Below are 27,013 nucleotides of genomic sequence, written 5' to 3'. Positions count from 1 at the left end.
TGAGGGGTCATTTAGACGTTAATTTCATCAAGTCCCTGTTAATATGGGAAGACACAGTGTCTCTGCTTAAGGCACAACTCTCCTAAACACGAGAGTTAAGTATACAACTTTAGAACACTTTCCCAAAAGTGTTCTAAAGTTAAGGCGTACCTGTTATGCCAGTTGCTGGAAGGCTTCTGTGCTGGCTAGGGTTCGAGTCTCCTGGTGGGAAAGTGTTCTAAAGTTGTATACTTAACTCTCGTGTTTAGGAGAGTTGTGCCTTAAGCAGAGACACTGTGTCTTCCCATATTAACAGGGACTTGATGAAATTAACGTCTAAATGACCCCTCACTTGCTCTGGTGCTCTTGGGAGGTGTTGATCTTTGGGGTATTTAAATACTCCGAAATTACCATCTCTTTTAAGGGTCTGAGTGGTGGTGCAGAGGGTTAAGGCGTACCTGTTATGCCAGTTGCTGGAAGGCTTCTGTGCTGGCTAGGGTTCGAGTCTCCTGGTGGGAAAGTGTTCTAAAGTTGTATACTTAACTCTCGTGTTTAGGAGAGTTGTGCCTTAAGCAGAGACACTGTGTCTTCCCATATTAACAGGGACTTGATGAAATTAACGTCTAAATGACCCCTCACTTGCTCTGGTGCTCTTGGGAGGTGTTGATCTTTGGGGTATTTAAATACTCCGAAATTACCATCTCTTTTAAGGGTCTGAGTGGTGGTGCAGAGGGTTAAGGCGTACCTGTTATGCCAGTTGCTGGAAGGCTTCTGTGCTGGCTAGGGTTCGAGTCTCCTGGTGGGAAAGTGTTCTAAAGTTGTATACTTAACTCTCGTGTTTAGGAGAGTTGTGCCTTAAGCAGAGACACTGTGTCTTCCCATATTAACAGGGACTTGATGAAATTAACGTCTAAATGACCCCTCACTTGCTCTGGTGCTCTTGGGAGGTGTTGATCTTTGGGGTATTTAAATACTCCGAAATTACCATCTCTTTTAAGGGTCTGAGTGGTGGTGCAGAGGGTTAAGGCGTACCTGTTATGCCAGTTGCTGGAAGGCTTCTGTGCTGGCTAGGGTTCGAGTCTCCTGGTGGGAAAGTGTTCTAAAGTTGTATACTTAACTCTCGTGTTTAGGAGAGTTGTGCCTTAAGCAGAGACACTGTGTCTTCCCATATTAACAGGAACTTGATGAAATTAACGTCTAAATGACCCCTCACTTGCTCTGGTGCTCTTGGGAGGTGTTGATCTTTGGGGTATTTAAATACTCCGAAATTACCATCTCTTTTAAGGGTCTGAGTGGTGGTGCAGAGGGTTAAGGCGTACCTGTTATGCCAGTTGCTGGAAGGCTTCTGTGCTGGCTAGGGTTCGAGTCTCCTGGTGGGAAAGTGTTCTAAAGTTGTATACTTAACTCTCGTGTTTAGGAGAGTTGTGCCTTAAGCAGAGACACTGTGTCTTCCCATATTAACAGGGACTTGATGAAATTAACGTCTAAATGACCCCTCACTTGCTCTGGTGCTCTTGGGAGGTGTTGATCTTTGGGGTATTTAAATACTCCGAAATTACCATCTCTTTTAAGGGTCTGAGTGGTGGTGCAGAGGGTTAAGGCGTACCTGTTATGCCAGTTGCTGGAAGGCTTCTGTGCTGGCTAGGGTTCGAGTCTCCTGGTGGGAAAGTGTTCTAAAGTTGTATACTTAACTCTCGTGTTTAGGAGAGTTGTGCCTTAAGCAGAGACACTGTGTCTTCCCATATTAACAGGGACTTGATGAAATTAACGTCTAAATGACCCCTCACTTGCTCTGGTGCTCTTGGGAGGTGTTGATCTTTGGGGTATTTAAATACTCCGAAATTACCATCTCTTTTAAGGGTCTGAGTGGTGGTGCAGAGGGTTAAGGCGTACCTGTTATGCCAGTTGCTGGAAGGCTTCTGTGCTGGCTAGGGTTCGAGTCTCCTGGTGGGAAAGTGTTCTAAAGTTGTATACTTAACTCTCGTGTTTAGGAGAGTTGTGCCTTAAGCAGAGACACTGTGTCTTCCCATATTAACAGGGACTTGATGAAATTAACGTCTAAATGACCCCTCACTTGCTCTGGTGCTCTTGGGAGGTGTTGATCTTTGGGGTATTTAAATACTCCGAAATTACCATCTCTTTTAAGGGTCTGAGTGGTGGTGCAGAGGGTTAAGGCGTACCTGTTATGCCAGTTGCTGGAAGGCTTCTGTGCTGGCTAGGGTTCGAGTCTCCTGGTGGGAAAGTGTTCTAAAGTTGTATACTTAACTCTCGTGTTTAGGAGAGTTGTGCCTTAAGCAGAGACACTGTGTCTTCCCATATTAACAGGGACTTGATGAAATTAACGTCTAAATGACCCCTCACTTGCTCTGGTGCTCTTGGGAGGTGTTGATCTTTGGGGTATTTAAATACTCCGAAATTACCATCTCTTTTAAGGGTCTGAGTGGTGGTGCAGAGGGTTAAGGCGTACCTGTTATGCCAGTTGCTGGAAGGCTTCTGTGCTGGCTAGGGTTCGAGTCTCCTGGTGGGAAAGTGTTCTAAAGTTGTATACTTAACTCTCGTGTTTAGGAGAGTTGTGCCATATATATATATATATATATATATATATATATATATATATATATATATATATATATATATATATATATATATAGTCTGGTCCATTAAACAGAACTTGAACACAATTCAGTCACTTGATCAGTAGGGAGGACTAATGGGTGGCAGATCTACACGTGCCAATTTCCATACATCAAATGTCAAGGATCTCCGGAGCTGTTGAGGCAACACTTCACGGCCTCCCGGCGCTCACACCATTATACTCCAACACAACCAGAGACGTCGCCGAAGCAAGCAACAAAAATTAAGACTTCTCACTGGAACTAAAGCTACAATTATAGCATCATTACTGCGATTTTAACAGTCTGTAATATTTACTAAGCGGAACTTGTTCAATTTTGATAGACATGGTGAATTTTTAACATTTTATGATTGGGGAGCAAAGGCTAGTTATTTTGTACACTGTATTAGTGGGAAGAAGATTGACAAACTGAAAACTCTGCCGACCGAACACTGCTCCTCGTCCAATTAAGAAGCGAAGCGTTAATGCCTTTCATCCTCTGGAGGGTTATCAAGGACACGACAATAGCTTACTGACCAACCAGCAAGTTTAGTCCTGAACATAGTCCAGAACTAAAATAAACTCTTTATCTACACCGAGAAGCGGGCTACACCACTATGAATTTATCCATGTATGAAAGATGATGGAAAAACAAGTTTAAATACAGATTATATTTAGTTGGAAACAGTTAATGGTAGCGAGATCTAGTGAGGTGTTACTGGTATTAAATTGTAAGATTTCCAAACTGTTGACTGTACAGCTAATGTGTGTACACTCCCAGAAGCCATGGTGATGCTCGAGTTGTTCCTCGGGGACGGAACACTAGTACGAAGCTCGTCTATACATTAAACATTATAATTTACAGAGAAGCGTGCTAGTGGATTCGAGTTGTTTCAGAACAGCGCCACATACATAGATACATACATACATACATACATATGTGACATCCGCCTACCCACACGTGCATATGAAAATCAAATAACCAAATTTGAACAATAAAATCCCTATTAAAAGGTTGATTGAAGAGAAAAACTTTGATCCTATCAATTCCCACTACACATGTGTCTCGACAATGGAGGCTGAGAAACTAATGGTATTTGTTGCTGGCAAAGGAAAATGTTATTTGTAACACAAAACACAATCAAGACCATTTTAACTTTAATAGAAGCCCTCACTTACTAGAACTTCCTGGGGGCTTAAGAACTTAAGAAGTCCTCAGCACCCTAAGCACTACAGCCCCACCGTTACCTACAACCCGGGTTACAGCCATGCAAGCGGTTACCACTAAATAAAATAAAATAAATGCAAACATCCCAGGTTCGCAAACGCAAGAACGCACTGAAATGAATACCTAAACCTTCATTTGAGTGCGTTCTGAGTTGGGTTGGTCTGACAAAAGGTTTTCGAACTTCTACCCATATAAATATATGACGATGAGAATACGGGCTGGAGGGAGAAAACCTCCAAGCAGAACGCAATGAACAGGAGACAACCCATTAAACGAGAAAAATGGAAAATCTAGCAGACGAAACTTTTCTATAGCCAGCCCCAACACACACAACACAATAACATCAGCGGTGCATGCAGGTATCAAACATCAGACGTAACATTCAGGAGCCTTAACAAGAAAGCTTTCATAACCTTGTTCCTCACTAACGTTAAACAGTGCTTTAGCATTCAGTCCCTCTGTGGAGAACCATCTAAAATAACACACAAGCTAGTCCAAAAGGGTGCCTCTATACTCGTCCCAGAACTGAGAGGTTTGGGATACGAGGAAAGACTAGTGAAACTACCTCACAGTTAATATAACGGATATGACCGCGATATTAAAGATTCTTTGGCGCACTGACATAATAGACGACGATATATTCCATAGAAATTATTCAGTGAGAAAGGAGGAAGCAACCGACTCTGCAAAATAACTTAAGAGGTAAAGAACCACGTTTCAGTGATTGAGTGGTTAACAAGTGGTACAAATTACAGAGGGTAATTGAAATTAACTACATTTACTTCTTAAAATCAGGCAAAACTACTGCATTATGTGGGCGACAACAGAAAAGGCGGGTACAGGAGCAGCTAATCAACCATGCAAGCACTAATCGCTGAGCTCACACTCCCACCTGTGTTGTCTGCAAGGCGTCTGACATTGAATTACGTTTCTAAAGTGATCAATTAGCGTGATACCTGTCTAGTGACTGAAGGATAAGAGATAGACTAACAGTGTTCCTAGTAGTAGCCCACGCGGTGTGACTCCTTGTGGGGAATAAAACAACGCCAGTGAAGCTAATTCAATTATTTGGAGGAATATTGCCCTTGTTTTGACACCAGATATATATTAGTAATCATCATAATATCTTGCAAATTCGTCATGTCCAAATTCGGCTTATGTAATTAGAAGATATTAAAGTGACTATTCTGCTCTTTGTTGTTTCTTTGTCTTGGTGTTCTTGAAACGTATGGAGCACATGTGTCGTTGTTGCTCTGAACTGCTGCCTTCATAAGTGGGTAGCACAAGTGTCCTTGTTGCCCCCAACCTGGCACCTCGGCCCTTCACTCCTACTTACAAAATGATTATTGAACTTCAAACACTTTTAGCCCCAGCCTATCATGGCGCCTGCGTCGGTAAACCATATATAACACTCCCATCACCATACACCATTTCTATAAATGGTAATATAAACACAAAATGTAAATGTTTAAATAAGTTGCGAGATGACGATCAGGGAGCGCCGGAGAGGGGGAGGGGGTGGTAGTCAAGAAGTGCCGAGGACGTGGGGGTTACTGTCAGGGGTTTCCGGGGAGGTGGGGGTCTGGGAGAGGGGAGGCTGGAAACTGACAGTGCCAGAGGGAGCGGGTATATAAGTGGAGCAGCTCCCCAACACAGTCAGTCGCTCGACCAGCAGAATCAGCTCAACATCCCAACACAATCATATAATTATGTTATTCAAGGTCTGTTTCGTTATCTTGATAAATATAAATATATATATATATATATATATATATATATATATATATATATATATATATATATATATATATATATATATATATATATTTTACCTGAATTGAATTACCTGATATACAGCAGTATTACTTTATGTAAATATAACATACTGAATATTTATTAACTGCAATAATTTGACTGATACTAATTTTAAACTTACTCGGTAATACCAGAAGTCGTCGCGGATAAAGTAAATACATTACATACCATCTTCGAGTAATATGCTCAATACAACGATCATTCATCACTGCTGATAACTGTAAAGTTTACGTAAGCTGACAACATTCCCTGGACCACAATGACTACTGACTCACAAGGACTCATCTTCCCCAGGTGTGTCTGGTCCTGGTGGTGGCCGCCGTGGCTATGGCTGACCCGGGTGACTACGGTGGACCCGTCTACGCCTCGGTACGTGTCACTTATTGTGTTTGTTGTGATCGGGCTTCAGCTCCTGGGCCCAATCAAATTTAAATGGCAGGTCGTCTGATGTACTGACTATGGGCCCTCGAGTTGAATTTATAATAATTATTTCAATATTGTGAATGGATTTACCCTCAACAAAGTACTTAATCCCGCATTTACACTATTTGTATAAAAATAATTTACTTACATCTATATGGCTCACACGAGTATCCAATTTCCATATGCAACCGCTATCACTCTTGCGGTCCATCATAAACTGTTCGCTATTATACATTTTCCATTCAACAAAAGTATTTTATAGTTCTCAATTATGTGTTCTCTGGCTTTTTAAATACAAGATGTGTTTTAGTTCTCTTAATCAGGTCTCGTACATTTACATTTTATCTGAAACCAGCTTTATGGCAAATATTTTAATATGTACACCACATTTCTTTAGCTTATTAAGAGAAAAGTTTTATGGTATATAATACTCTTTGCATACTTTTTGTATAGGGTCCTGAAGTTTTCATCTCTGTGAATGCCACTGACGTTATCCTGTTTGTGTGACGTCAAACGTTTTGGTCTTTATCATCATTATCTTTCAATTACGATAAAAATCGACATTAAACTTAGTGGACATTTCCTGTAACTCCTCCAGTAGCAGTATTTACTCATAATATAATCTACTTATTAATTTTAAATTGGTTGCAAACGTCAATAAGAAGAGTTCGGACTCGCTTGTATATGTGTGTTGAGTTTCAAGAGCACTCAACTTATAATAACGTAATTAATATAACATATTAATAAATGTATTATATAAAGAATACATTTTAATAATGTAATTATATTATTATAATATTGTAAAATATGAACAAATCCAACAGGTGCCTTGATGAGGGTTCGAACCTATGCGCTGGGTGTTCCCAGGCACGTTCTAGTCGACTGCACCACAACATTTATTAAAAAGAAATACAACCTAGAGTACTACTGCACCCATAAGGGGTCCCGAGGCTTGCACTAAAGCCAAACCGGGGTTTCACACAAGTCCCTGCATGCACTCGGGCTCTGTCAACAGTAATTCTACCTCTGACGCCCCTCCTTCAATATATGTGTATTGTGTATTGAAGGAGGTAGAATTATCTCAGGTCACCCAGGAGGTCAGAGGTAGACTTACTGGTTGACTGAGCCCAAGTGCATGGAGGGAACTGTGTGAAACCCCGGTTTGGCTCTAGTGCAAGTCTCGGGACCCCCTTAAGGGTGCAGTAGTACACTAGGTTGTATTTCTTTCGACTAGAGCGTGCCTGGGAACACCCAGCGCATAGGTTCGAACCCTCATCAAGGCACCTGTTGGATTTGTTCATTGATATATCATTAATGTGATTTCTCTGTGTATCGTAAAATATAAAATAACATATCTATATAAATAAAAATGTAAATGTTCGCCTGTTCAAAATCGCTAATCTCCGAAAATTCTTCGCCGATTGCTTTGAAATTTTCACAACGTTCCATTCGCAAACGAGCATGATTTTATATACATTTTATATAGATATCACATCTGTGACAGATAAAAACATGCTTTTTTTTAAACTGTGTATTTCATGTCTTTTTTCATGTGAGGTTAATCTCCAAAACCTCTTTACCGATCGCTTTGAAATTTTGACACAACGGTGCATTCGAATACGCACATGTTTTTATATATCTACTATATACATGCCACACCTGTGACAGGTAATAACATGCTTAAAAAAAAACGGCGCCATCTGTTGCACGTAATAGCCACACCCTATATTAAATATGTTGTGATTCCATTTCAATGTTTCCGATTGCATTGATATATTGATTTTTTATAGATTATTATTTATTTTTATTTAATTATTTTGTGTAACATTGCGTTAGAATTGAGCTGTGTTTTTACCATACCGTTCATTTCGTGAGTATAAGTATAGATACCACACATGTGACAAGTAAAAATATGCTTTTTTTGAAAAAACTGCGCCATCTGTTGCATGCAAGAGCAACACATGCTATACTAAGTATGTTACGATTCCATTTCAATGTTTCCGATTTCATTGATAAATTGAATTTTCATAGATTTCGATGTATTTTCATTGTTATTTAATTATTCTGTGTGACACTGCATTGGAATTAGGCGGTGTTGATTACCATACCGTTTATTTCGTGGGAATAGTTGTCTTTTTTCATTGGTTTTCATTTCTTTTTTATTTAATTCTCTTCTTATATTTCAGTGATGGGAACATCAGATCATTTGATGTTCCCCATTTTCTGATGGAAACATCAGATCTTTTGGGAATGCATCGGATGAGGGAGTGGGGAATGATGGGGAGGACGAGAGGACTGGGGAGGGGATAATGAGGAGAGGAAAAGAGGACGGGGGGGGGGGGGGGAGTTGGGAATGGTGGGGCCGAAAGGACAGGGAAATGGAGAATGGTGGGGAGAACAAGGGGATAGGGGAGTGGGGGAAGGTGGGGAGGACAAGAGGACGGGGGAGGGGGGGAATGGTTAGGAGGACGAGGGGAAGAGGGAGGGGGGAATGGCGTGGAGAACTGAGAGACAGCGAAAGGTTGCTGTGGCTCAGCTACACATGATCCACAGCAACGCGTGGCTGGGTACAACAAGTATAATATAATTCTGTTCTCGCTCTAGGAGCCACTGCCGTACTACTACGACTACAACGTGCATGACGGCTACAAGGGCACCAACTTCGGCCAGCACGAGAAGTCCGACGGTAAAAATGTGTACGGCTCCTACACCGTCGACCTCCCCGACGGTCGCAAACAAAGGGTACGTCCACCTCCCTCACACTTTTTACACTCTTCACTCCATCGCCTAGTGTGAAAACCAAAGTTCATGAATAACGTTATAAATTCCATGGCCACAACAATTTAAAGTTAAAAGCACCGTGTTCTTCCCCAGGTGGACTACACAGCTGACCACTACAGGGGCTACGTGGCCAAGGTCAGCTACTACGGCAAGGCTCAGCACCCTAAGCACTACGGCCCCGCCGTCACCTTCTTCAACAAGGGCTACGGCCACGGAGGCGGATACCACTAGTTTGGATAACTTAACCTGCGCGACAACGATTATATTTATGTAAAGTTTATGTGAAAGAATAAACGAATACCAAATATATTTGTCATTTGCGTCCAAACTGTAGCAACTAAGCGCCACAAGGAAGCTGTTTATATTATAACGTTTGTTGGTTTTGATTGATCCGGATAGTTGCAACAACATGCAATTTATGAATCAAACGCGTCATTACTTCAGAGTTCCACGTAAACGAAATAACATTTCATTATTATAAAATATATATTTTGTAAATAAAATATTGATAATGGCATCATTTTACGACAAACGTATATGCCAACCTCAGCATATATTCATTGATATAAATATATACATGTCTGATTCACTAAACAGATCTTGAACCCAATTCAAACAGTTGCTTGAGCACTGTTGGGAACTATTGGGTGGCAGACCTACACGTGCCAATTTCCATTCATCAAATGTCAAGGATCTCCGGAGCTGTTGAGGCAACACTTCACGGCCTCCCGGCGCTCACACCATTATACTCCAACACAACCAGAGACGTCGCCGAAGCAAGCAACAACAATTAAAAAGACTTCTCGCCGGAACTAAAGTTAAAATTCTTGCATCATTAATGCGATTTGACAGTCTGTAATATTTAAAAAGTGGTACTTGTTTAATTTGTGTACACAAAGTGAATTTTCAACATTTTATGATCGGGGAGCAAAGGCTAGTTCCTTTCCTGCATTAGTGGGTAGAAGACTGACACAAACTAAAAACTCTGCCGACCGAACACTACTACTCATCCAATGACGAAGGGTGCTTTAGTTGAGACCTCTTAACCTCTAGAGGGTTATTAAGGACAAGACAATACCTTACTGACCAACCAGCAAGTTTAGTCATGAACATAGTCCAGATCTAGAAAAAACTCTGAATCTACACCTAGAAGCGGGCTACACTTCTCTGTGCATTTATCCATGTGTGAAAGATGATGGAAAAACAAGTGTTTTAACACAGATTAAATTTAGTTGGAAACAGTTAATTTAATGGTAGCGCGATCTAGTGAGGTGTTACTGGTATTAAATTGCAAGGTTTCCAGACTGTTTACTGTAGAACTTGTGTGTACACTCCCATAAGTCATGGCGATGCTAAAGTTGTTTACTGAGGGACGGAACACCAGTATGAAGCTCGTCTATACATTTAATATTAAAATCCCCAGAGAAGCTTCTAGGCAACTGGAATCTCTGCACAAATGGAGGAATAACATATGTATATTGTTATACAAATTTATTGTTTCTAAACAGCGCCACATACATATACATACATACATACATACATACATACATACATACATACATACATACATACATACATACATATTATCTCCCAGAAGGTTCCTACTCGTTCCTCTCAATGTTTGCTGATGACGCCAAAATTATGAGAAGGATTAAGACAGAGGAGGACAACTTGAGGCTTCAAGAAGACCTGGGACAAGCTGCAGGAATGGTCGAACAAGCGGTTGTTAGAGTTTAACCCGAGCAAATGTAATGTAATGAAGATAGGTGTAGGGAGCAGGAGACTAGATACACGGTATCATTTGGGAGATGAAATACTTCGAGTCAGAGAAAGACCTGGGGGTTGATATCATGGCAGATCTGTCCCCTTAAGCCCATAGCAAGAGGATAACATCAGCGGCATATGCCCGGTTGGCCAACATAAGAACGGCCTTTAGAAACTTGTGTCAGGAATCCTTCAGAACTTTGTATACCACATGTGCTTACAAATCCTGGAGTATTCGGCTCCAGCATGGAGTCCATCTCTAGTCGAGCATAAGACTAAACTGAAAATGGTTCAAAGGTTTGCCACCAGACTAGTACCCGAATTGAGGGGTATGAGCTACGAGGAGAGACTACGGGAATTAAACCTCACGTTTCTGGGAGACACAAGAGTTAGGGGGGACATGATCACCACATACAAGATTCTCAGAAGAATTGATAGGGTAGATAAAGACAGACTATTTAACACCAGGGGCACACGCACACGGGACACAGGTGGAAATCGAGTGCCCAAATGAACCATAGACACATTAGAAAGAATTTTTTCAGTGTTAGAGAAGTAGACAAATGGAATGCATTAGGAAGTTTTGTGGTGGAGGCTGACTCCATACACAGTTTCAAGTGTAGATGTGATAAGAGACCAGTAGGCTCAGTAACCTGTACACCAGTTGATTGAAAGTTGAGAGGCGGGACCAAAGAGCCAGTGCTCAACCCCCACAAGCATAACTAGGTAAGTACATACATTACATCAGCCTACTCACACCCGCATACGAAAAGAATAAAATAAAATTTTAACACTAATATAATCCCCATTAAATAATTTTGTTGAAAAAAAGTTTATTCTATTAATTCCCACTATAAATGTGCCTTGAGAATGGAGGCTGTGAAATTGATGGAATTTGTCTGCTGGCGAAGGAAAATGTTACTTGTAGCACAAAACACAATCATGGCCATCTAAACCTTTATAGAAGCCCTCTCTAACCTGAACTTCCTGGGGGCTTAAGAAGTACTCAGCACCCTAAACACCACCAGAAGCTCCACCTTCACCTTCAACCCGGGTTACGCCCACTCAAGGGGCTACCAGTAATAATAAAAAAGTCAAGCATCCCAGGCTCCCAAACTCAAGCACGCACACATATGAAGATCTAAGTCTTCATTTGGACTGCATGATGAGTATGTTGGTCTGGTCTGACAAATGGTTGTTGGACTTCTACCCATATAAATATATGGCGATGAGAATTCAGGCTGGAGGGAGGAGACCTCCAAACAAAACGCAATGATCGGGAAACAACTCCTTAAACGAGAAAAGAATCTAGCAAACTTAACTTTTCTAACGCCAGCCCCCCACCCTCACACACACACACAACACAATAACATCAGCGGTGCATGCAGGTATCAAACATCAGACGTAACATTCAGGAGCCTTAACAAGAAAGCTTTCATAACCTTGTTCCTCACTAACGCTGGCAGTGCTTTAGCATTCAATCTCTCTGTGGAGAACCATCTAAAATAACACACAGGCTAGTCCAGAAGTTTGCCGCTATATTGGTGTCAGAACTGAGAGGTTTGGGATACGAGGAAACACTAGGGAAACTACCTCAACGTTTAATATCACGGATATGATCGCTCTATTAAAGATTCATTGGTGCACTGACAGGATAGACGACGATATGTTCAGAAGAAGATATGAATCAATGAGAAAGAAGGAAGCAATCGACCCAGCTAAATAACCTAGATGTAAAGAAGCACTTTTCAGTGCTTGAGTTGTTAACACGTGGTACAAATTAAGGAGGGTAATTGAAGTTAACTATATATTCACTTTTTAAATCAGGCATGATAACTACTGTATTATGTGGGCGACAACAGAAAAGGCAGGGACCAGGAGCCGCTAGTCAACCATGCAAGCACTAATCGCTGAGTACACACTCCCATCCGTGTTGTTTGCGAGGCGTCTGACAATGAATTACGTTTCTGAAGTGCTCAATTAAAACATTTAAATTTATTTTAAACAATAGTATTTTTAGTGTTAAATTAAATATTGTACCGAGAGACTACCTTTAAGTTGGCTTCAGGTAACATGTGGTTAATACCTTGAGGTTACATTAAGATGGTTCCGAGGATTAGCGTCCCCGCGGCCCGGTTCTCGACCAGGCCTCTTTTTTTTTTTAATAAAACAAAGAATATTTACAATATAAAATAGGTCGCCAAAGCCCCAAATCGGAACAGCTCAACACAACTTGAACAAAACACGAAAGGCACACGAAACAAAGGTGGAATACATATTTGGGAAGTGCAAGAACAAAACAAAAAAAAAAAGTACAAGTATAATAAAAGGGGGCACCAAGGCACCAAAACGGAACATCCTACAACAGAACAAAAACAAAACAAAAGACACAAAAAAGCAATACACATGAGCAAACATAAATAAGCAATATAGTACACACAAGTAAACACAACATGAAACATAAAACATCAGCACTAAACATCATGCATAACCAGTAAAATACACAAACCCACCACTTGAGCAGGGAAACTAGACACAAAATACTACACATAAACACACCACAAACAGAAATAATATTACATAAAAGAACACATACACAGGGTAGCCGCCGACAACGGCGATACATGCCGGAAGGCTCCGAAGCACCACGGGATAACATATACCACAAAACATGGAAAGCAATATAAGACAGCAAAAGACAGCCCCACAACCGGGGTAAAATACAGGCACAGAAAACTGGGTCGCCAACTCCACACAGGCGGAAAAAGTGGCATCACACAGTACCACAACAGACAAAACAAACACACGGCAACACACAAACGGATCTGAAACCCTCAAACGGAGGATGGGCCCACCACACACACACACAAACACACACACACACACACACACAGGAACCAGGCCAACACAGCCAGGCCACACAACTCAGCCAGAAGCACGGCACAAAATTTACATCCAGAACAGAGCACAACAAACACAGGCATCAGAAAGCACAGACTGTTAACACAGACCAAGGGAATTTCACACAATACCCATCCCACTCCTCTAAATTATAGGGTGTACGTATACCCTTGGGGCAATCCGTATAATCCGAGGCCCACCGGCTGGACGGCGGGACCCCTGGCACATTGTCCAGCACCACGGAGCCCCGCCGGACTCCATCCTTTTTTCAGTACCAGAACGAGATCACGACCCACACCATCGCAGACAGCTGCGACCTCCCATCCCGGCGAACCTGGCCTCAGAAGCGCTGGGGAAGGCACAGGGGGCAAGCACGAAGGAGGTCACAGGAGCAGGCACAGAGGAGGCCACAGAAGCAGGCACTGAAGAGGGCACAGCAGCAGACACTGAAGAGGGCACAGCAGCAGGCACTGAAGAGGGCACAGCAGCAGGCACTGAAGAGGGCACAGCAGCAGGCACGGAAGAGGGCACAGGAGCAGGCACGGAAGAAGGCCCAGAAGCAGGCACGGAAGAGGGCCCAGAAGCAGGCACGGAAGAGGGCCCAGAAGCAGGCATGGAAGAGGGCCCAGAAGCAGGCACAGAAGAGGGCCCAGAAGCAGGCACGGAAGAGGGCCCAGAAGCAGGCACGGAAGAGGGCCCAGAAGCAGGCACGGAAGAGGGCCCAGAAGCAGACATGGAGGAGGGCACAAGAGCAGGCACAGAGGTACCCTCCACCAGCTGCCACCCGAGACATGGCCACACGCCATGCTTGGAGACAGGCCGCTGGTCATCTGAATTATCACACCCTTCATCAGGCACCACAGCAGAAAACTCTGGCAGACGTGCCACCCCACGCATAGCACGATCCCTTAGTACCACAGCTTCAACAATCGGGGGCACCGGACCACACACGACAGGAGACCGCACCTCAGGGACATCTACAGGGACATTCACGGTAAATACCTCACCCGGAGACGGGGCAAGCAAGGGTGCCAGAGGCGGGGAAGCCGGTGGCGGGGACGGGCCTGTACCGGCCCCACACCATGACCCCCACATTCCCAACCAAGGGGCTAGCAGAATAAGGCACCAGCACCGAGTCACCAGACGGCCATGAAGCAGTGCCCACAGCACCAGCACAAGGAGACGAGTTCGAGGCCGCCAACGGGGGAAAATCCTTCTCCCGGAAGGAATTGGTAGGAGCCGCCACCAAACCACTGCAGATCGCCGCCTGGTGCCATGCAAGGCCAGACCGGAAACATGTTCAGGGCTGCCCAGCTTAGAAGGCATGGATGGAGTTACCAAGCAATGTGACAGTACACAGAACAGGAGGAGACTGGAGACAGAGCAATGGTCCAGGTCCCGTTAGATAGCCAAGCCACCTGCCGGAAGAGACAACGTTCATCCAGAGACCCAACAGCACCATACTGTCCAAAGTAACGAGGAAGCAATCTGTCCGGGAACTCAAATGAAACCCCATGAAGTGCCACATACGTGAGAGTACAACAGTGGTTGGACACAGTGACGGTACCACCATTGTCAGGGAGCGGGAACGACCGACCATCATAGCGGGCTACCAAATCCTAGTAAATGGCCAGAGAGCTGAGCTTAACAAGCACCTGGTGAGTTGTTAAGAGCCACAGACGTCTGCTATTTTAACTCACAGCACATCCAGTACCACCACCTCCATTGACAGGTACGACGCCCGTCCAGAGAATTCCAATCCAATAGTCTCCGAGCACCCAACATGGGGAAGGGGCTGCCCCATGACGCCACCAGACAGCCGGAGGGTCGCGCCCACTGGTCTGGACATACCAACAGCTAGGTTAACATTGGGAGCAAGGCACGACGCACACCCTCACCCTATGCTGGCTAATCAGCCAATCTTGACCAGGCCTCCTCGTTGCTGGACTGGTCAACCAGGCTGTTGGACGCAGCTGCTCGCAGCCTGATGTATGAGCCACAGCCTGGTCGATCAGGCATCCTTTGGAGGTACTAATCAAGTTCTCTCATGAACACTGTGAGTGGTCGGCCAGTTATACCCTTTGTGTGTAGTGGAAGCGTGTTGAACAGTCTCGGGCCTCCGATGTTTATAGAGTTCTCTCTCAAAGTACCTATTGCACCTCTGCTCTTCAATGGGGTATTCTGCACATCCTGCCATGCCTTCTGGTCTCATGTGGGGTTACTTCTGTGTGCAGGTTTCGGACCAGCCCCTCAACAATTTACACGTGGAAAATAGTAATGTATTTACAAGTAATAGGTATTCAGGTATTCCTACCTGCGCTCAAGAGAATACAGATTTAGGTATTTTAGTCGGTCCCAGTAGTTTAGATGTTTTACTGAGTGGATTCTAGCAGTAAAGGATCTCTGCATGCTCTCCAGGTTAGCTATTTCCCCAGCTTTGAAAGAGGCTGTCATTGGGCAATAGTATTCAACTCTAGAGAGCACTAGCATCTCTAGTGTGAAAGGTGCTTGTTATCCAACCTGTCATTTTTCTTGCAGTTGTGATGGCTACTTTATTGTGTTCTTTAAAAGGTAAGGTCTTCCGATATGAATACATCCAAATAATTCTCATTGCATTTTTCTTCTATATAATGCTTTGACTGCATTTTGTACGTGGTTTCCGTTTTTATATTTTCAGTTTTCCCCGTAGTGCATAAACTGGAACTTATCTTCGTTAAACACTATACTATTTTCTGTAGCCCATATAAAGCCCCGATTTACATCTGATTGGAGGTTTGCCGTGTCCTGTTTGTTGTGTACTGTCATAAAAATCCTAGTGCCATCTGCAAAGGAAGATACAGTACTACAGATTGTTTCCTTGTCTATGTCCGATATGAAGATGAGAAAAAGTACTGGAGCAAGCACAGTACCATGATGGACTGAGCTCTTCACGGTTGATGGATCGGATTTTATTTTGTTGACTATTACACATTGGGATCTATTAGTCAGGAAATTATAGATCCATCTGCCTATTTTTTTCCGGTAATTCCTCTTAAACGCCTTTTGTGTGCGATGGTCACATTCGTCGAAGCTCTTGCGAAATCTGTATAAACTACATCAGCGTTTTGTTTGTCTTCTATGGCATCTAAGGCCACGTCATAGTGGTCTGTGTGTGATAACTGTGATAGTGGTCTAACTGTGATAAGCAAAAGCGCCCTGTTCTGAAACCATGTTGTCCAGGGTTAAGGAGAATCTGTGATTCGATGTATTTTGTGATCTTACTTCTTAGCACGCTTACAAAGATTTTTATGATGAGTGATGTTAGTCCTATTGGCCTGTAATTTTTTGCCTCTGCCTTATATCCTTTATGAAGTGGTGCTATCTCTGCTGTTTTTAATATGTTAGGGATAACGCCAGTATCTAGGCTCCGTCTCCAAAGAATATGAAGGTCCTGCGATAGTGTTTTTTTTACAGTTCTTGATGAATATAAAGTTTAGAATCAGAGCCTGGTGAAGAGTGCATAGGCATACTGTCTATCGGTTAAGAAGAAGTGTTATTGTATCTGTTAAACTCTCTCCCTCTCCACCTTACCTGTTTATTCCAGCTCTTCCCCTTAATCCCTGTATATTTTCTCCTTTCCTTCCATTCCTTTTTTTCGCACTCTCTCTCCAGCAGTTTTTTTCTAATATCTGAACACCTTCTCTCTTCCATTTCCCCCCTCTCTCATTCTTTTATCTCCCATTTTTCTTTCTTCCTCCTTCCTCTTTTCTAAATATTCTCTTGGGAGTCTAAATTTCCGTAGTGACAGTTGAGGGTATCATGTGATATGTGTCTAGTGGCCAAAGTATAGGAGATGAACTAACAGTGTTCCGAGTTATAGCCCATGCGGTATGACTCTTGGTGGGGAATAATACAACGCCAGTGAAGCTAATTCAATTACTTGGAGGAATATTTACCTTGTTTTGACCAAACCAGATATATTAAATATCTGGTACAGATACATACATTATTAGTAATATTGACTTTATTGAATACTGACCAGATTTTTATTACTAAATAATAATATCTTTCAAATTCGTCATGTCTAAATTTGGCTTAACATGCAATTATAAGATAGTAAAACCAAACTATTTTGATCTGTGTTGTTTCTTTGTCTTGGTGCTCTTGAAACGTGCGCAACACATGTGTCGTTGTTACTCTGAACAGCTGCTTTCATAAGTGGGTGGCACAAGTGTCCTTGTTGCCCCAAACTCGGCACCTCGGCTATTCACTGATAACTACAAAATAACTATCAAACTTCAAACACTTTTAGGCCCAGCCTATCATGGCGCCTGCGTCGGTAACCCGTATATAATACTCCCAGCACGATTCACTAGTACTGTTAATGGTAGTTAAAGCACAAAATATAAATGTTTAAATAAGTTGAGAGATGATGATCAAGGAGCGCTGGAGAGGGGGAGGAGGTGATAGTCAAGAAATGCTGAGGAGGGGGTTGGGGTTACTGTCAGGGGTTTCCGGGGAGGTGGGGGTCTGGGAGTGGGGAGGCTGGAAACTGACAGTGCCAGAGGGAGCGGGTATATAAGTGGAGCAGCTCCCCAACACAGTCAGTCGCTCAACCAGCAGCCTCAGCTCAACATCCCAACACACTCATATAATTATGTTATTCAAGGTCTGTTTCGTTATCTTGATCAAATATAGCAACAAACACATTTCAATGTTCATTAATAAATAACCAAAAAATCGAAATTCCAATTGAATTACCTGATATACAGCATCAGTTCATTTAAGTATAACATATTGAATATTTATTAACTGCAATAATTTGATCGATACAAATTTTAAACTTACTCGTTAATACCAGAAGTCGTCGCGGATAAAGTAAATCCATTACATACTATCTTCGAGTAATATGCTCAACACAACGATCATTCATAACTGCTGATAACTGTAAAGTTTATGTAAGCTGACAACATTCCCTGGACCACAATGACTACTGACTCACAAGGACTCATCTTCCCCAGGTGTGTCTGGTCCTGGTGGTGGCCGCCGTGGCTATGGCGGACCCGGGTGACTACGGTGGACCCGTCTACGCCTCGGTACGTGTCACTTATTGTGTTTGTTGTGATCGGGCTTCAGCTCCTGGACGCAATCAAATTTAAATTACAGGTTGTCATGTATTGACTGTCGGCCCTCGAGTTTAATTTATAATATTTAATTATTATGAATGGATTTATTCTCAACAAACTATTTAATTCCACGTTCACACTATCTGTATAAAATAATATTTACTTTCATCTGTATGGCTTACACGAGTATCCAATTTCCATATGTATCCGCTAGCATTCTGGTGGTCCATCATAAACTGCTCGCTTTTATCCACTTTCCATACACCAAAAGTATTTTATAGTTCTCAGTCACGTGTTCTCTGGTTTTTTATATACAAGATGAGTTTTAATTCTCTTAATCAGGTCTCGTACGTTTACATTGTGTCTGAAACTAGCTTTATGGCAATTTTTCATTTTTTAACAAATTTGTTTTGGAGCTGATTAAGGGGTGAGCTGTAAAGAATATAATACTCTTGGCATACTTTTTGTCCGGATTCCTGAAGTTTCCATCCCCTGTGTATGCCAGTGATGTGATCCTGCTTGTGTATGCCAGTGATTTTATTCTGCTTGTGTATGCCAGTGATATTTTCCCTGCTTGTGTATGCCAGTGATATTTTCCCTGCTTGTGTATGCCAGTGATATTTTCCCTGCTTGTGTATGCTACTGCTGGAGTACGCCACTGATGTTATCCCGTGTGTGAAGTCAAATTTCTGGGTCTTTTTATCATAATAAGCTTTCAATTACGACAAAAGTCGATATTAAACTTAATGGACATTTCCTGCAACTTCTAAAAAAAATCCTCCAGTTGCAGTATTTACTCATAATATAATCTACTTATTTATCTTAAATTAGCTGCAAACGTCATTAAGGTGGTGGTCAGGCTCGCTTGTATTTTAGTGTTGAGTTCTGTGACCACTCAAGCTATATTTACATGATTAATATATAATACATAACATTTAATATTAAATGTAATATATACATTAAAAATATATAATTATATTATTATAATATTGTAAAATATAATATATATTATAATTTTCCTCGCTCTAGGAGCCACTGCCGTACTACTATGACTACAACGTGCATGACGGCTACAAGGGCACCAACTTCGGCCAGCACGAGAAGTCCGACGGTAAAAATGTGTACGGCTCCTACACCGTCGACCTCCCCGACGGTCGCAAACAAAGGGTACGTCCACCTCCCTCACACTTTTTACACTCTTCACTCCATCGCCTAGCGTGCAACCCTAAGTTCATGAATAATGGTTTAAATTCCATAACCGCAATAATATCAAGTTAAATGCACCGTGTTCTTCCCCAGGTGGACTACACAGCTGACCACTACAGGGGCTACGTGGCCAAGGTCAGCTACTACGGCAAGGCTCAGCACCCTAAGCACTACGGCCCCGCCGTCACCTTCTTCAACAAGGGCTACGGCCACGGAGGCGGATACCACTAGTCTTGGATAACTTAACCTGCGCGACAACGATTATATTTATATAAAGTGTATGTGGAAGAATAAACGAAAACAACCAAATATATTTGTCATTTCCGTCCAAACTGTAGCAACTGAGCGCCACAAGGTAGCTATTTATATTATATGATTTGTTGATTTTGATAAATGCGGATAGTTGCAACAACATGCAATTTCTAGATCAAACGCGTCATTATTTATGCTTCCCACGTAAACGAAAGAACTTCAGTATTAAACAAATATATTTTGTAAATAAAATATTGATAAAGGCATCATTTTACGACAAATGTATATGCCAACCAAGAGCGTATATTCCGTATAATAAATATATACATGTGTGATCCATTAAACAGAACTTTAACACACAATTCTAAAAGTTGATCACTATGGGAGACAGTTGGGTGGCAGACTTACACGTGCCAATTTCCATTCATCAAATATCAAGGATCTCCGGAGGTGTTGAGGCAACACTTCACGGCCTCCCGGCGCTCACACCATTATACTCCAACACAACCAGAGACGTCGCCGAAGCAAGCAAACAAATCAAGTCTTCTTACCAGAGCAAAGACTACAATTCTAGAATAATTAATGCGTTCTGACAGTCTGTAATATTTACTAAGCGGAACTTGTTCAGTTTTGATAGACATGGTGAATTTTTAACATTTTATGATCGAGGAGCAAAGGCTAGTTATTTTATTCACTGTATTAGTGGGAACAAGACTGACACAAACTGAAAACTCTGCCGACCGAACACTGCTCCTCGTCCAATTAAGAAGCGAAGCGTTAAAGCCTTTCATCCTCTGGAGGGTTATCAAGGACACGACAATAGCTTACTGACCAACCAGCAAGTTAAGTCCTGAACATAGTCCAGAACTAAAATAAACTCTCTTTATATACACCGAGAAGCGGGCTACACTTCTCTATGAATTTATCCATGCATGAAAGATGATGGAAAAACAAGTGTTTAAACACAGATTAAATTTAGTTGGAAACAGTTAATGATAGTGAGATCTATCGAGGTGTTAGTGGTATTAAATTGCAAGGTTTCCAGACTGTGTTGAATACACAGCTCGTGTGTGTGTGTACACTCCCAGAAGTCATGGTGATGCTCAAGTTGTTTCTCAGGGAAGGAACACCACCAGTACGAAGCTCGTCTACACATTTAACATTATAATCTCCAGAGACGCTTTCTAGTGGACTGGAATCTCTGCACAAATGGTAGAATAACATTTGTATATTGTTATACAAATGTATTGTTTCAGAACAGTGCCACATACACATACATTACATCCACCTACCCACACACTCATACGAAAATAATCAAATCAAATTTGAACACCAATATAATCCCCATTAAATAATTTATTAGAGAAAAACTTGTATCCTTTTAATTCCCACTACACATGTGTCTTGAGAATGAAAGCCGAGACACGGATGACATTTGTCTGCTGTCGAAGGAAAATGTTACTTACAACAGAAAACACAACCATGACCATCATAACCTTTATAGAAGCCCTCACTAACCTGAACTTCCTATGGGTTTAAGGGTTAAGAAGTACTCAGCACCCTAAGTACTACAGCCCCGCCGGCACCTTCAACCCAGGTTACACCAACAAAACAAGCTACCACTAAAAAAAAAAAAACCACATCCCAGGCTCCCAAAGGCAAGCGCGCACTCAAATCAAGATCTGTCTTCATTTGAGTGCGAGCTGAATTATGTTGGTCTGGTCTGACAAATAGTTGTTGGACTTCTACCCATATAAATATATGGGGATGAGAATACGGGCTGGAGAAAGGAGACCTCCAAACAGAACGCAGTGAATGGGAGACAACCTCATAAACGAGGAATAAAGAAAACAATCTAGCAAACGAATGTATTTTAACGCCAGATCCCAGCCCGTTCTCCAAAGATTCAAAAGTGAACCCATGCACCAGCCAAACTCCCTGTTTACTAATGAAAAACGGTCTACACACGACTCAACTGATGACATTTGAACAGTTCCGGAACAAGTGATTCACTGACGAATTTTGTTGGAACCACAACGCTGTAAATGTTTCACCCTCGTACTACAATTACAAGTAATCGCCAACAAAACCTATGCCTATATATTCACAATATGCTAATATATTATAATATTTATTTATATTTGAGATCATTCCCGCTTTGAATGAACAGCTCGTAAAAATTAAGAATGCGTTTGTGGGGGTCGACCGCTGGATGTAATGGACTTGAATCGAGGACGGGTTGCCCAACACCCCCCCCCCCCCCTGCGCGCACACAGACCACACACAAACACAACACACACACACAACACACACACACAACACAAAACACACACACACACAACACAAAACACACACACACACACACACACACACACACACACACACACACACACACACACACACACACACACACACACACACACACACACACACAACACTAGAGAGCAGAGAAAGATACCAGAGCGCCAGGAATGAATACGTGAGGGCGAGAAGAGAGGAAGAGAGGCAATATGAAAATGACCTTGCGAGCAAGGCAAAGACTCAACCCAAACTGCTGCAGAGCCACACCACATATGTAAGGCTAATCCTGGAGTATGCAGCCCCAGCATGGAGTCCGTACCTAGTCAAGTACAAGACGAAGCTGGAAAAAAGTTCAGATGTATGCCAGTAGGCTAGTCCAAGAACTAAGAGCCATGATTTATGAGGAAAGGCTGCGTGAACTGTACCTCACGTCGCTGGAAGACAGAAGAACTCGGGGAGACATGATCACCACATACAAAATTCTCAGGGGAATTGACAGGGTAGACAAGGTTGGATTATTTAATATGGGTGGTACACGCACAAGGGGACACAGGCGGAAGCTGAGTACCCAAATGAGGCATTAGAAAGAACGTTTTCAGTGTCAGATTAGTTAGTAAATGGAATGCACTAGGAAGTGATGTGGTGGAGGCTGACTCCATACACAGTTTCAAATGTAGATATGATAGAGCCCAGTAGGCTCAGGAATCTGTACACCAGTTGATTGACAGTTGAGAGGCGGGACCAAAGAGCCAAAGCTCAACCCCCGCAAGCACAATTAGGTGAGCACACACACACACACACACACACACACACACACACACACACACACACACACACACACACACACACACACACACACAATAACATCAGCGGTGCATGCAGGTACCAAACATACGACGTAACATTCAGGAGCCTTAATAAGAAAGCTTGCATAACCTTGTTCCTCACTAACGCTGGCAGTGCTTTAGAACAATCAGTCCCTCCGTGGAGAACCATCTAAAATAACACACAGGCTAGTCCTGAAGTTTGCCGCTATATTGGTCCCAGAACTGAGAGGGTTGGGATATGAGGAAAGACTGGATAATAGACTGGCTATTACCTTAACATTTAATATCACGGATATGACCACAATATTAAAGATTCAATATTAATGATTTATATCCTGTGCACTGACAGGACCGACGACGACATGTTCAGAAGAAATGAATCAATGAGAAAAGAGGAAGCAACCGACCCAGCTAAATAACTTAGAGGTAAAGAACCACTTTTCAGTGCATGAGTTGTTAATGTTACAAATTACAGAGAGTAATTGAATTTAACTATATTCAATTCTTAAAATCAGGTATGATAACTACTGTATTATGTGGGCGACAACAGAAAAGGCGGGGACCAGGAGTCGATAGTCAACCATGCAAGCACTAATCGCTGAGCACACACTCCCATCCGTGTTGTTTGCGAGGCGTCTGACAATGAATTACGTTTCTGAAGTGATCAATTACTAGATTGTAATTTATTTTAAACAATAATATTTTTAATGGACCACAGGATCACAAATCCAGCGTGCTGTCCGCTCGACCGACCGGCTCCCAGCTGTTAAGACAGCTGCAACGATCTGCTTTCCGGGAATGTGTAACAAAAAGTAGGCCCGGTCGAGGACCGGGCTGCGGGGACGCTAAGCCCCGAAATCATCTCCAGATAACCTCAAGAAGATGGTAATTAATCACAAAATGTAAATGTTTAAATAAGTTGACAGATGACGATCGGGGAGTATTGGAAAAAGGAGGGGGGTGGTAGTCAAGAAGTGCTGAGAAGGTTGGGGTTACTGTCAGGGGTTTCCGGGGAGGTGGGGGTCTGGGAGAGGGAGGCTGGAAACTGACAGTGCCAGAGGGAGCGGGTATATAAGTGGAGCAGCTCCCCAACACAGTCAGTCGCTCGACCAGCAGCCTCAGCTCAACATCCCAACACACTTATATAATTATGTCATTCAAGGTCTGTTTCGTTAGCTTGATAAAATATAACAACAAACACATTTCAATTTGTATTAATATATATAACAAAATAATCTATATTGCAATTGAATTACCAGATATAAAGTATTACCTCGTCTAAACATAACATATACTGAATATTTATTAACTGCAATAATTTGACTGATACTAATTTTAAACTTACTCGTTAATACCAGAAGTCGTCGCGGATAAAGTAAATGCACTGCATACTATCTTCGAGTAATATGTTCAATACAACGATTATTCATCACTGTTGATAACTGTAAAGTTTATGTAAACTGACAACATTCCTTGGACCACAATGACTACTGACTCACAAGGACTCATCTTCCCCAGGTGTGTCTGGTCCTGGTGGTGGCCGCCGTGGCTATGGCGGACCCGGGTGACAATGGCGGACCCGTCTACGCCTCGGTACGTGTCTCTTATTGTGTTTGTTGTGATCGGGTTTCAGCTCCGGGGCCCAATCAAATTGTAATTGCAGGTCGTCTGATGTATTGACTTTCGGTTCTCGAGTATAATTTATAATTATTATTTAAATATTGTGAATGGATTTACCCTCAACAAACTACTTAATTCCGCGTTCACACTATCTGTATACAAAAATATTTACTTTAATCTATATGGCTCACACGAGTATCCACTTTTCATGGCACTCTTGCTGTCCATCATAAACTGTTCGCTTTTTTCCACTTTCTATACACCAAAAGTATTTTATAGTTCTCAATCATGTGTTCTCTGGCTCTTTAAATAAAAGATGAGTTTTAGTTCTTTTAATCAGGTCTCGTACGTTTATATTGGATCTGAAACTAGCTTTATGACACATTTTCATTTTTTTCATTTTTAACACATTTCTTTTGGAGCTGATTAAGGGGTGACCTGTATGGAATATAATACTCTTGGCATACTTTTTGTCCAGGTTCCTGAAGTTTCCATCCCTATGTATGCGAGTGATGTTATCTTGTTTGTGTATACCACTGATGGTATCCTGCTTGTGTATACCACTGATGGTATCCTGCCTGTGTATACCACTGATGCCATCCTGCTTGTGTATACCACAGATGCTATCCTGCTTGTTTATATCACTGATGTTATCCAGCTTGTGCATGACACTGCTCGAGAACGCCACTGATGTTATCCTGTTTGTGTGATGTCAATAGTTTGGGTCTATATAATCATAAGCTTTCAATTTTGACTAAAATCGACGTGAAACTTAGTGATTTCCTGCAACTTACAAAAATCCTCCAGTGGCAGTGTTTACTTATAATATAATCTACTTATTTATTTTAAATTGGTTGCAAACGTTATTAAGAAGAGTTAGGGATCGCTTGTATTTTCGTGTTGAGTTTCATGACCACTCAAGTTATAATTACGTAATTAATATGTAATACATAACATTTAATAATAAATGTAATATATATATACATTATAAAAATGAAAATATATTATTATAATATTGTAAAATATAATATATATATACTAAAAAAATCCTCGCCCTAGGAGCCACTGCCGTACTACTACGACTACAACGTGCATGACGGCTACAAGGGCACCAACTTCGGCCAGCATGAGAAGTCCGACGGTAAAAATGTGTACGGCTCCTACACCGTCGACCTCCCCGACGGTCGCAAACAAAGGGTACGTCCACCTCCCTCACACTTTTTACACTTTACACTCCAGCGCCTAGTGTGAAAACCTAAGTTCATGAATAACATTTTAAATTCCATAACCGCAACAATATCAAGTTAAATGCACCGTGTTCTTCTCCAGGTGGACTACACAGCTGACCACTACAGGGGCTACGTGGCCAAGGTCAGCTACTACGGCAAGGCTCAGCACCCTAAGCACTACGGCCCCGCCGTCACCTTCTTCAACAAGGGCTACGGCCACGGAGGCGGATACCACTAGTCTTGGATAACTTAACCTGCGCGACAACGATTATATTTATCTAAAGTTTATGTGAAAGAATAAACGAAAACTACCAAATATATTTGTCATTTCCGTCCAAACTGTAGCAACTGAGCGCCACAAGGCAGCAATTTATATTATAACGTTTGTTGGTTTTGATAAATCCGGATAGTTTAAACAACATGCAATTTCATAATCAAACGCGTCATTACTTAAACGTTCCATGTAAACGAGACAACTCCTTTATTAAAAAAAAAAATATATTTTGTAAACATAATATTGAAAATGCCATAATTTTACGACAAACGTAATTACCAACCTAGTGCGTATATTCCGTATAATAAATATATACAAGTCTGGTTCAAATTCAAATTCACATTTTTATTCAGGTAAAAGTACATATATTGATGAAGAGTTACAAACATAATGTTGGATTTATAGATAGAGCTAGTACATACAATACCTAAAGCCACTAATGCGCATAGCATTTCGAGCAAGTAAACTGTTAAATCAGACAAGTTCATTAAACAGAGCTTGAACACAGCCTAAAGTAGGCTAAATGAACAGGCACATGCTACGGATGTGCGACAGGTTTGCCTTGAGCCAGCAAATAGTAGAGTTAACTAGAAAAGAGAACACGCTGGACTTCATTTTCACTAATAATGATGAAATGATCATGAACATAATGATTACAAATACCTGTTACTCAGATCACATCTTAATTGAAGTT

At 41.9% G+C, this 27,013-nt stretch overlaps 4 protein-coding genes across 4 annotated transcripts; all 4 read left to right on the top strand.

The window, feature by feature from the left end:
• The first annotated feature begins 5,473 nt into the window (after positions 1–5,473).
• Positions 5,474–9,147, top strand: LOC123761129 (cuticle protein 7-like). The gene is made up of 4 exons (XM_069339471.1): positions 5,474–5,542; positions 5,931–6,005; positions 8,664–8,801; positions 8,934–9,147. The coding sequence occupies exons 1-4, from the start codon at positions 5,531–5,533 to the stop codon at positions 9,069–9,071; spliced, it is 363 nt and encodes a 120-aa protein (XP_069195572.1). The 5' UTR covers positions 5,474–5,530; the 3' UTR covers positions 9,072–9,147.
• Positions 9,148–11,769: 2,622 nt separating this feature from the next.
• Positions 11,770–14,658, top strand: LOC123761128 (putative per-hexamer repeat protein 5). The gene is made up of 2 exons (XM_045747073.2): positions 11,770–11,773; positions 13,661–14,658. Exons 1-2 carry the CDS (start codon positions 11,770–11,772, stop codon positions 14,656–14,658), a joined length of 1,002 nt encoding a protein of 333 aa, XP_045603029.2.
• Positions 14,659–18,105: 3,447 nt separating this feature from the next.
• LOC123760992 (cuticle protein 7-like) lies at positions 18,106–20,102 on the top strand. Its single transcript, XM_045746802.2, has 4 exons — positions 18,106–18,153; positions 18,506–18,580; positions 19,640–19,777; positions 19,910–20,102. Exons 1-4 carry the CDS (start codon positions 18,142–18,144, stop codon positions 20,045–20,047), a joined length of 363 nt encoding a protein of 120 aa, XP_045602758.1. The 5' UTR covers positions 18,106–18,141; the 3' UTR covers positions 20,048–20,102.
• A 2,659-nt stretch (positions 20,103–22,761) lies between these two features.
• Positions 22,762–26,315, top strand: LOC123760995 (cuticle protein 7-like). The gene is made up of 4 exons (XM_069339219.1): positions 22,762–22,878; positions 24,715–24,789; positions 25,876–26,013; positions 26,146–26,315. Exons 1-4 carry the CDS (start codon positions 22,762–22,764, stop codon positions 26,281–26,283), a joined length of 468 nt encoding a protein of 155 aa, XP_069195320.1. The 3' UTR covers positions 26,284–26,315.
• Positions 26,316–27,013: the final 698 nt, after the last annotated feature.

This window comes from Procambarus clarkii, chromosome 41, assembly GCF_040958095.1.
Source record: "Procambarus clarkii isolate CNS0578487 chromosome 41, FALCON_Pclarkii_2.0, whole genome shotgun sequence".
In the NCBI taxonomy this organism is placed as follows: domain Eukaryota; kingdom Metazoa; phylum Arthropoda; class Malacostraca; order Decapoda; family Cambaridae; genus Procambarus; species Procambarus clarkii.
Note: the sequence above shows the minus strand (reverse complement) of the source record. Positions and strands in the feature narration are given on the sequence as shown.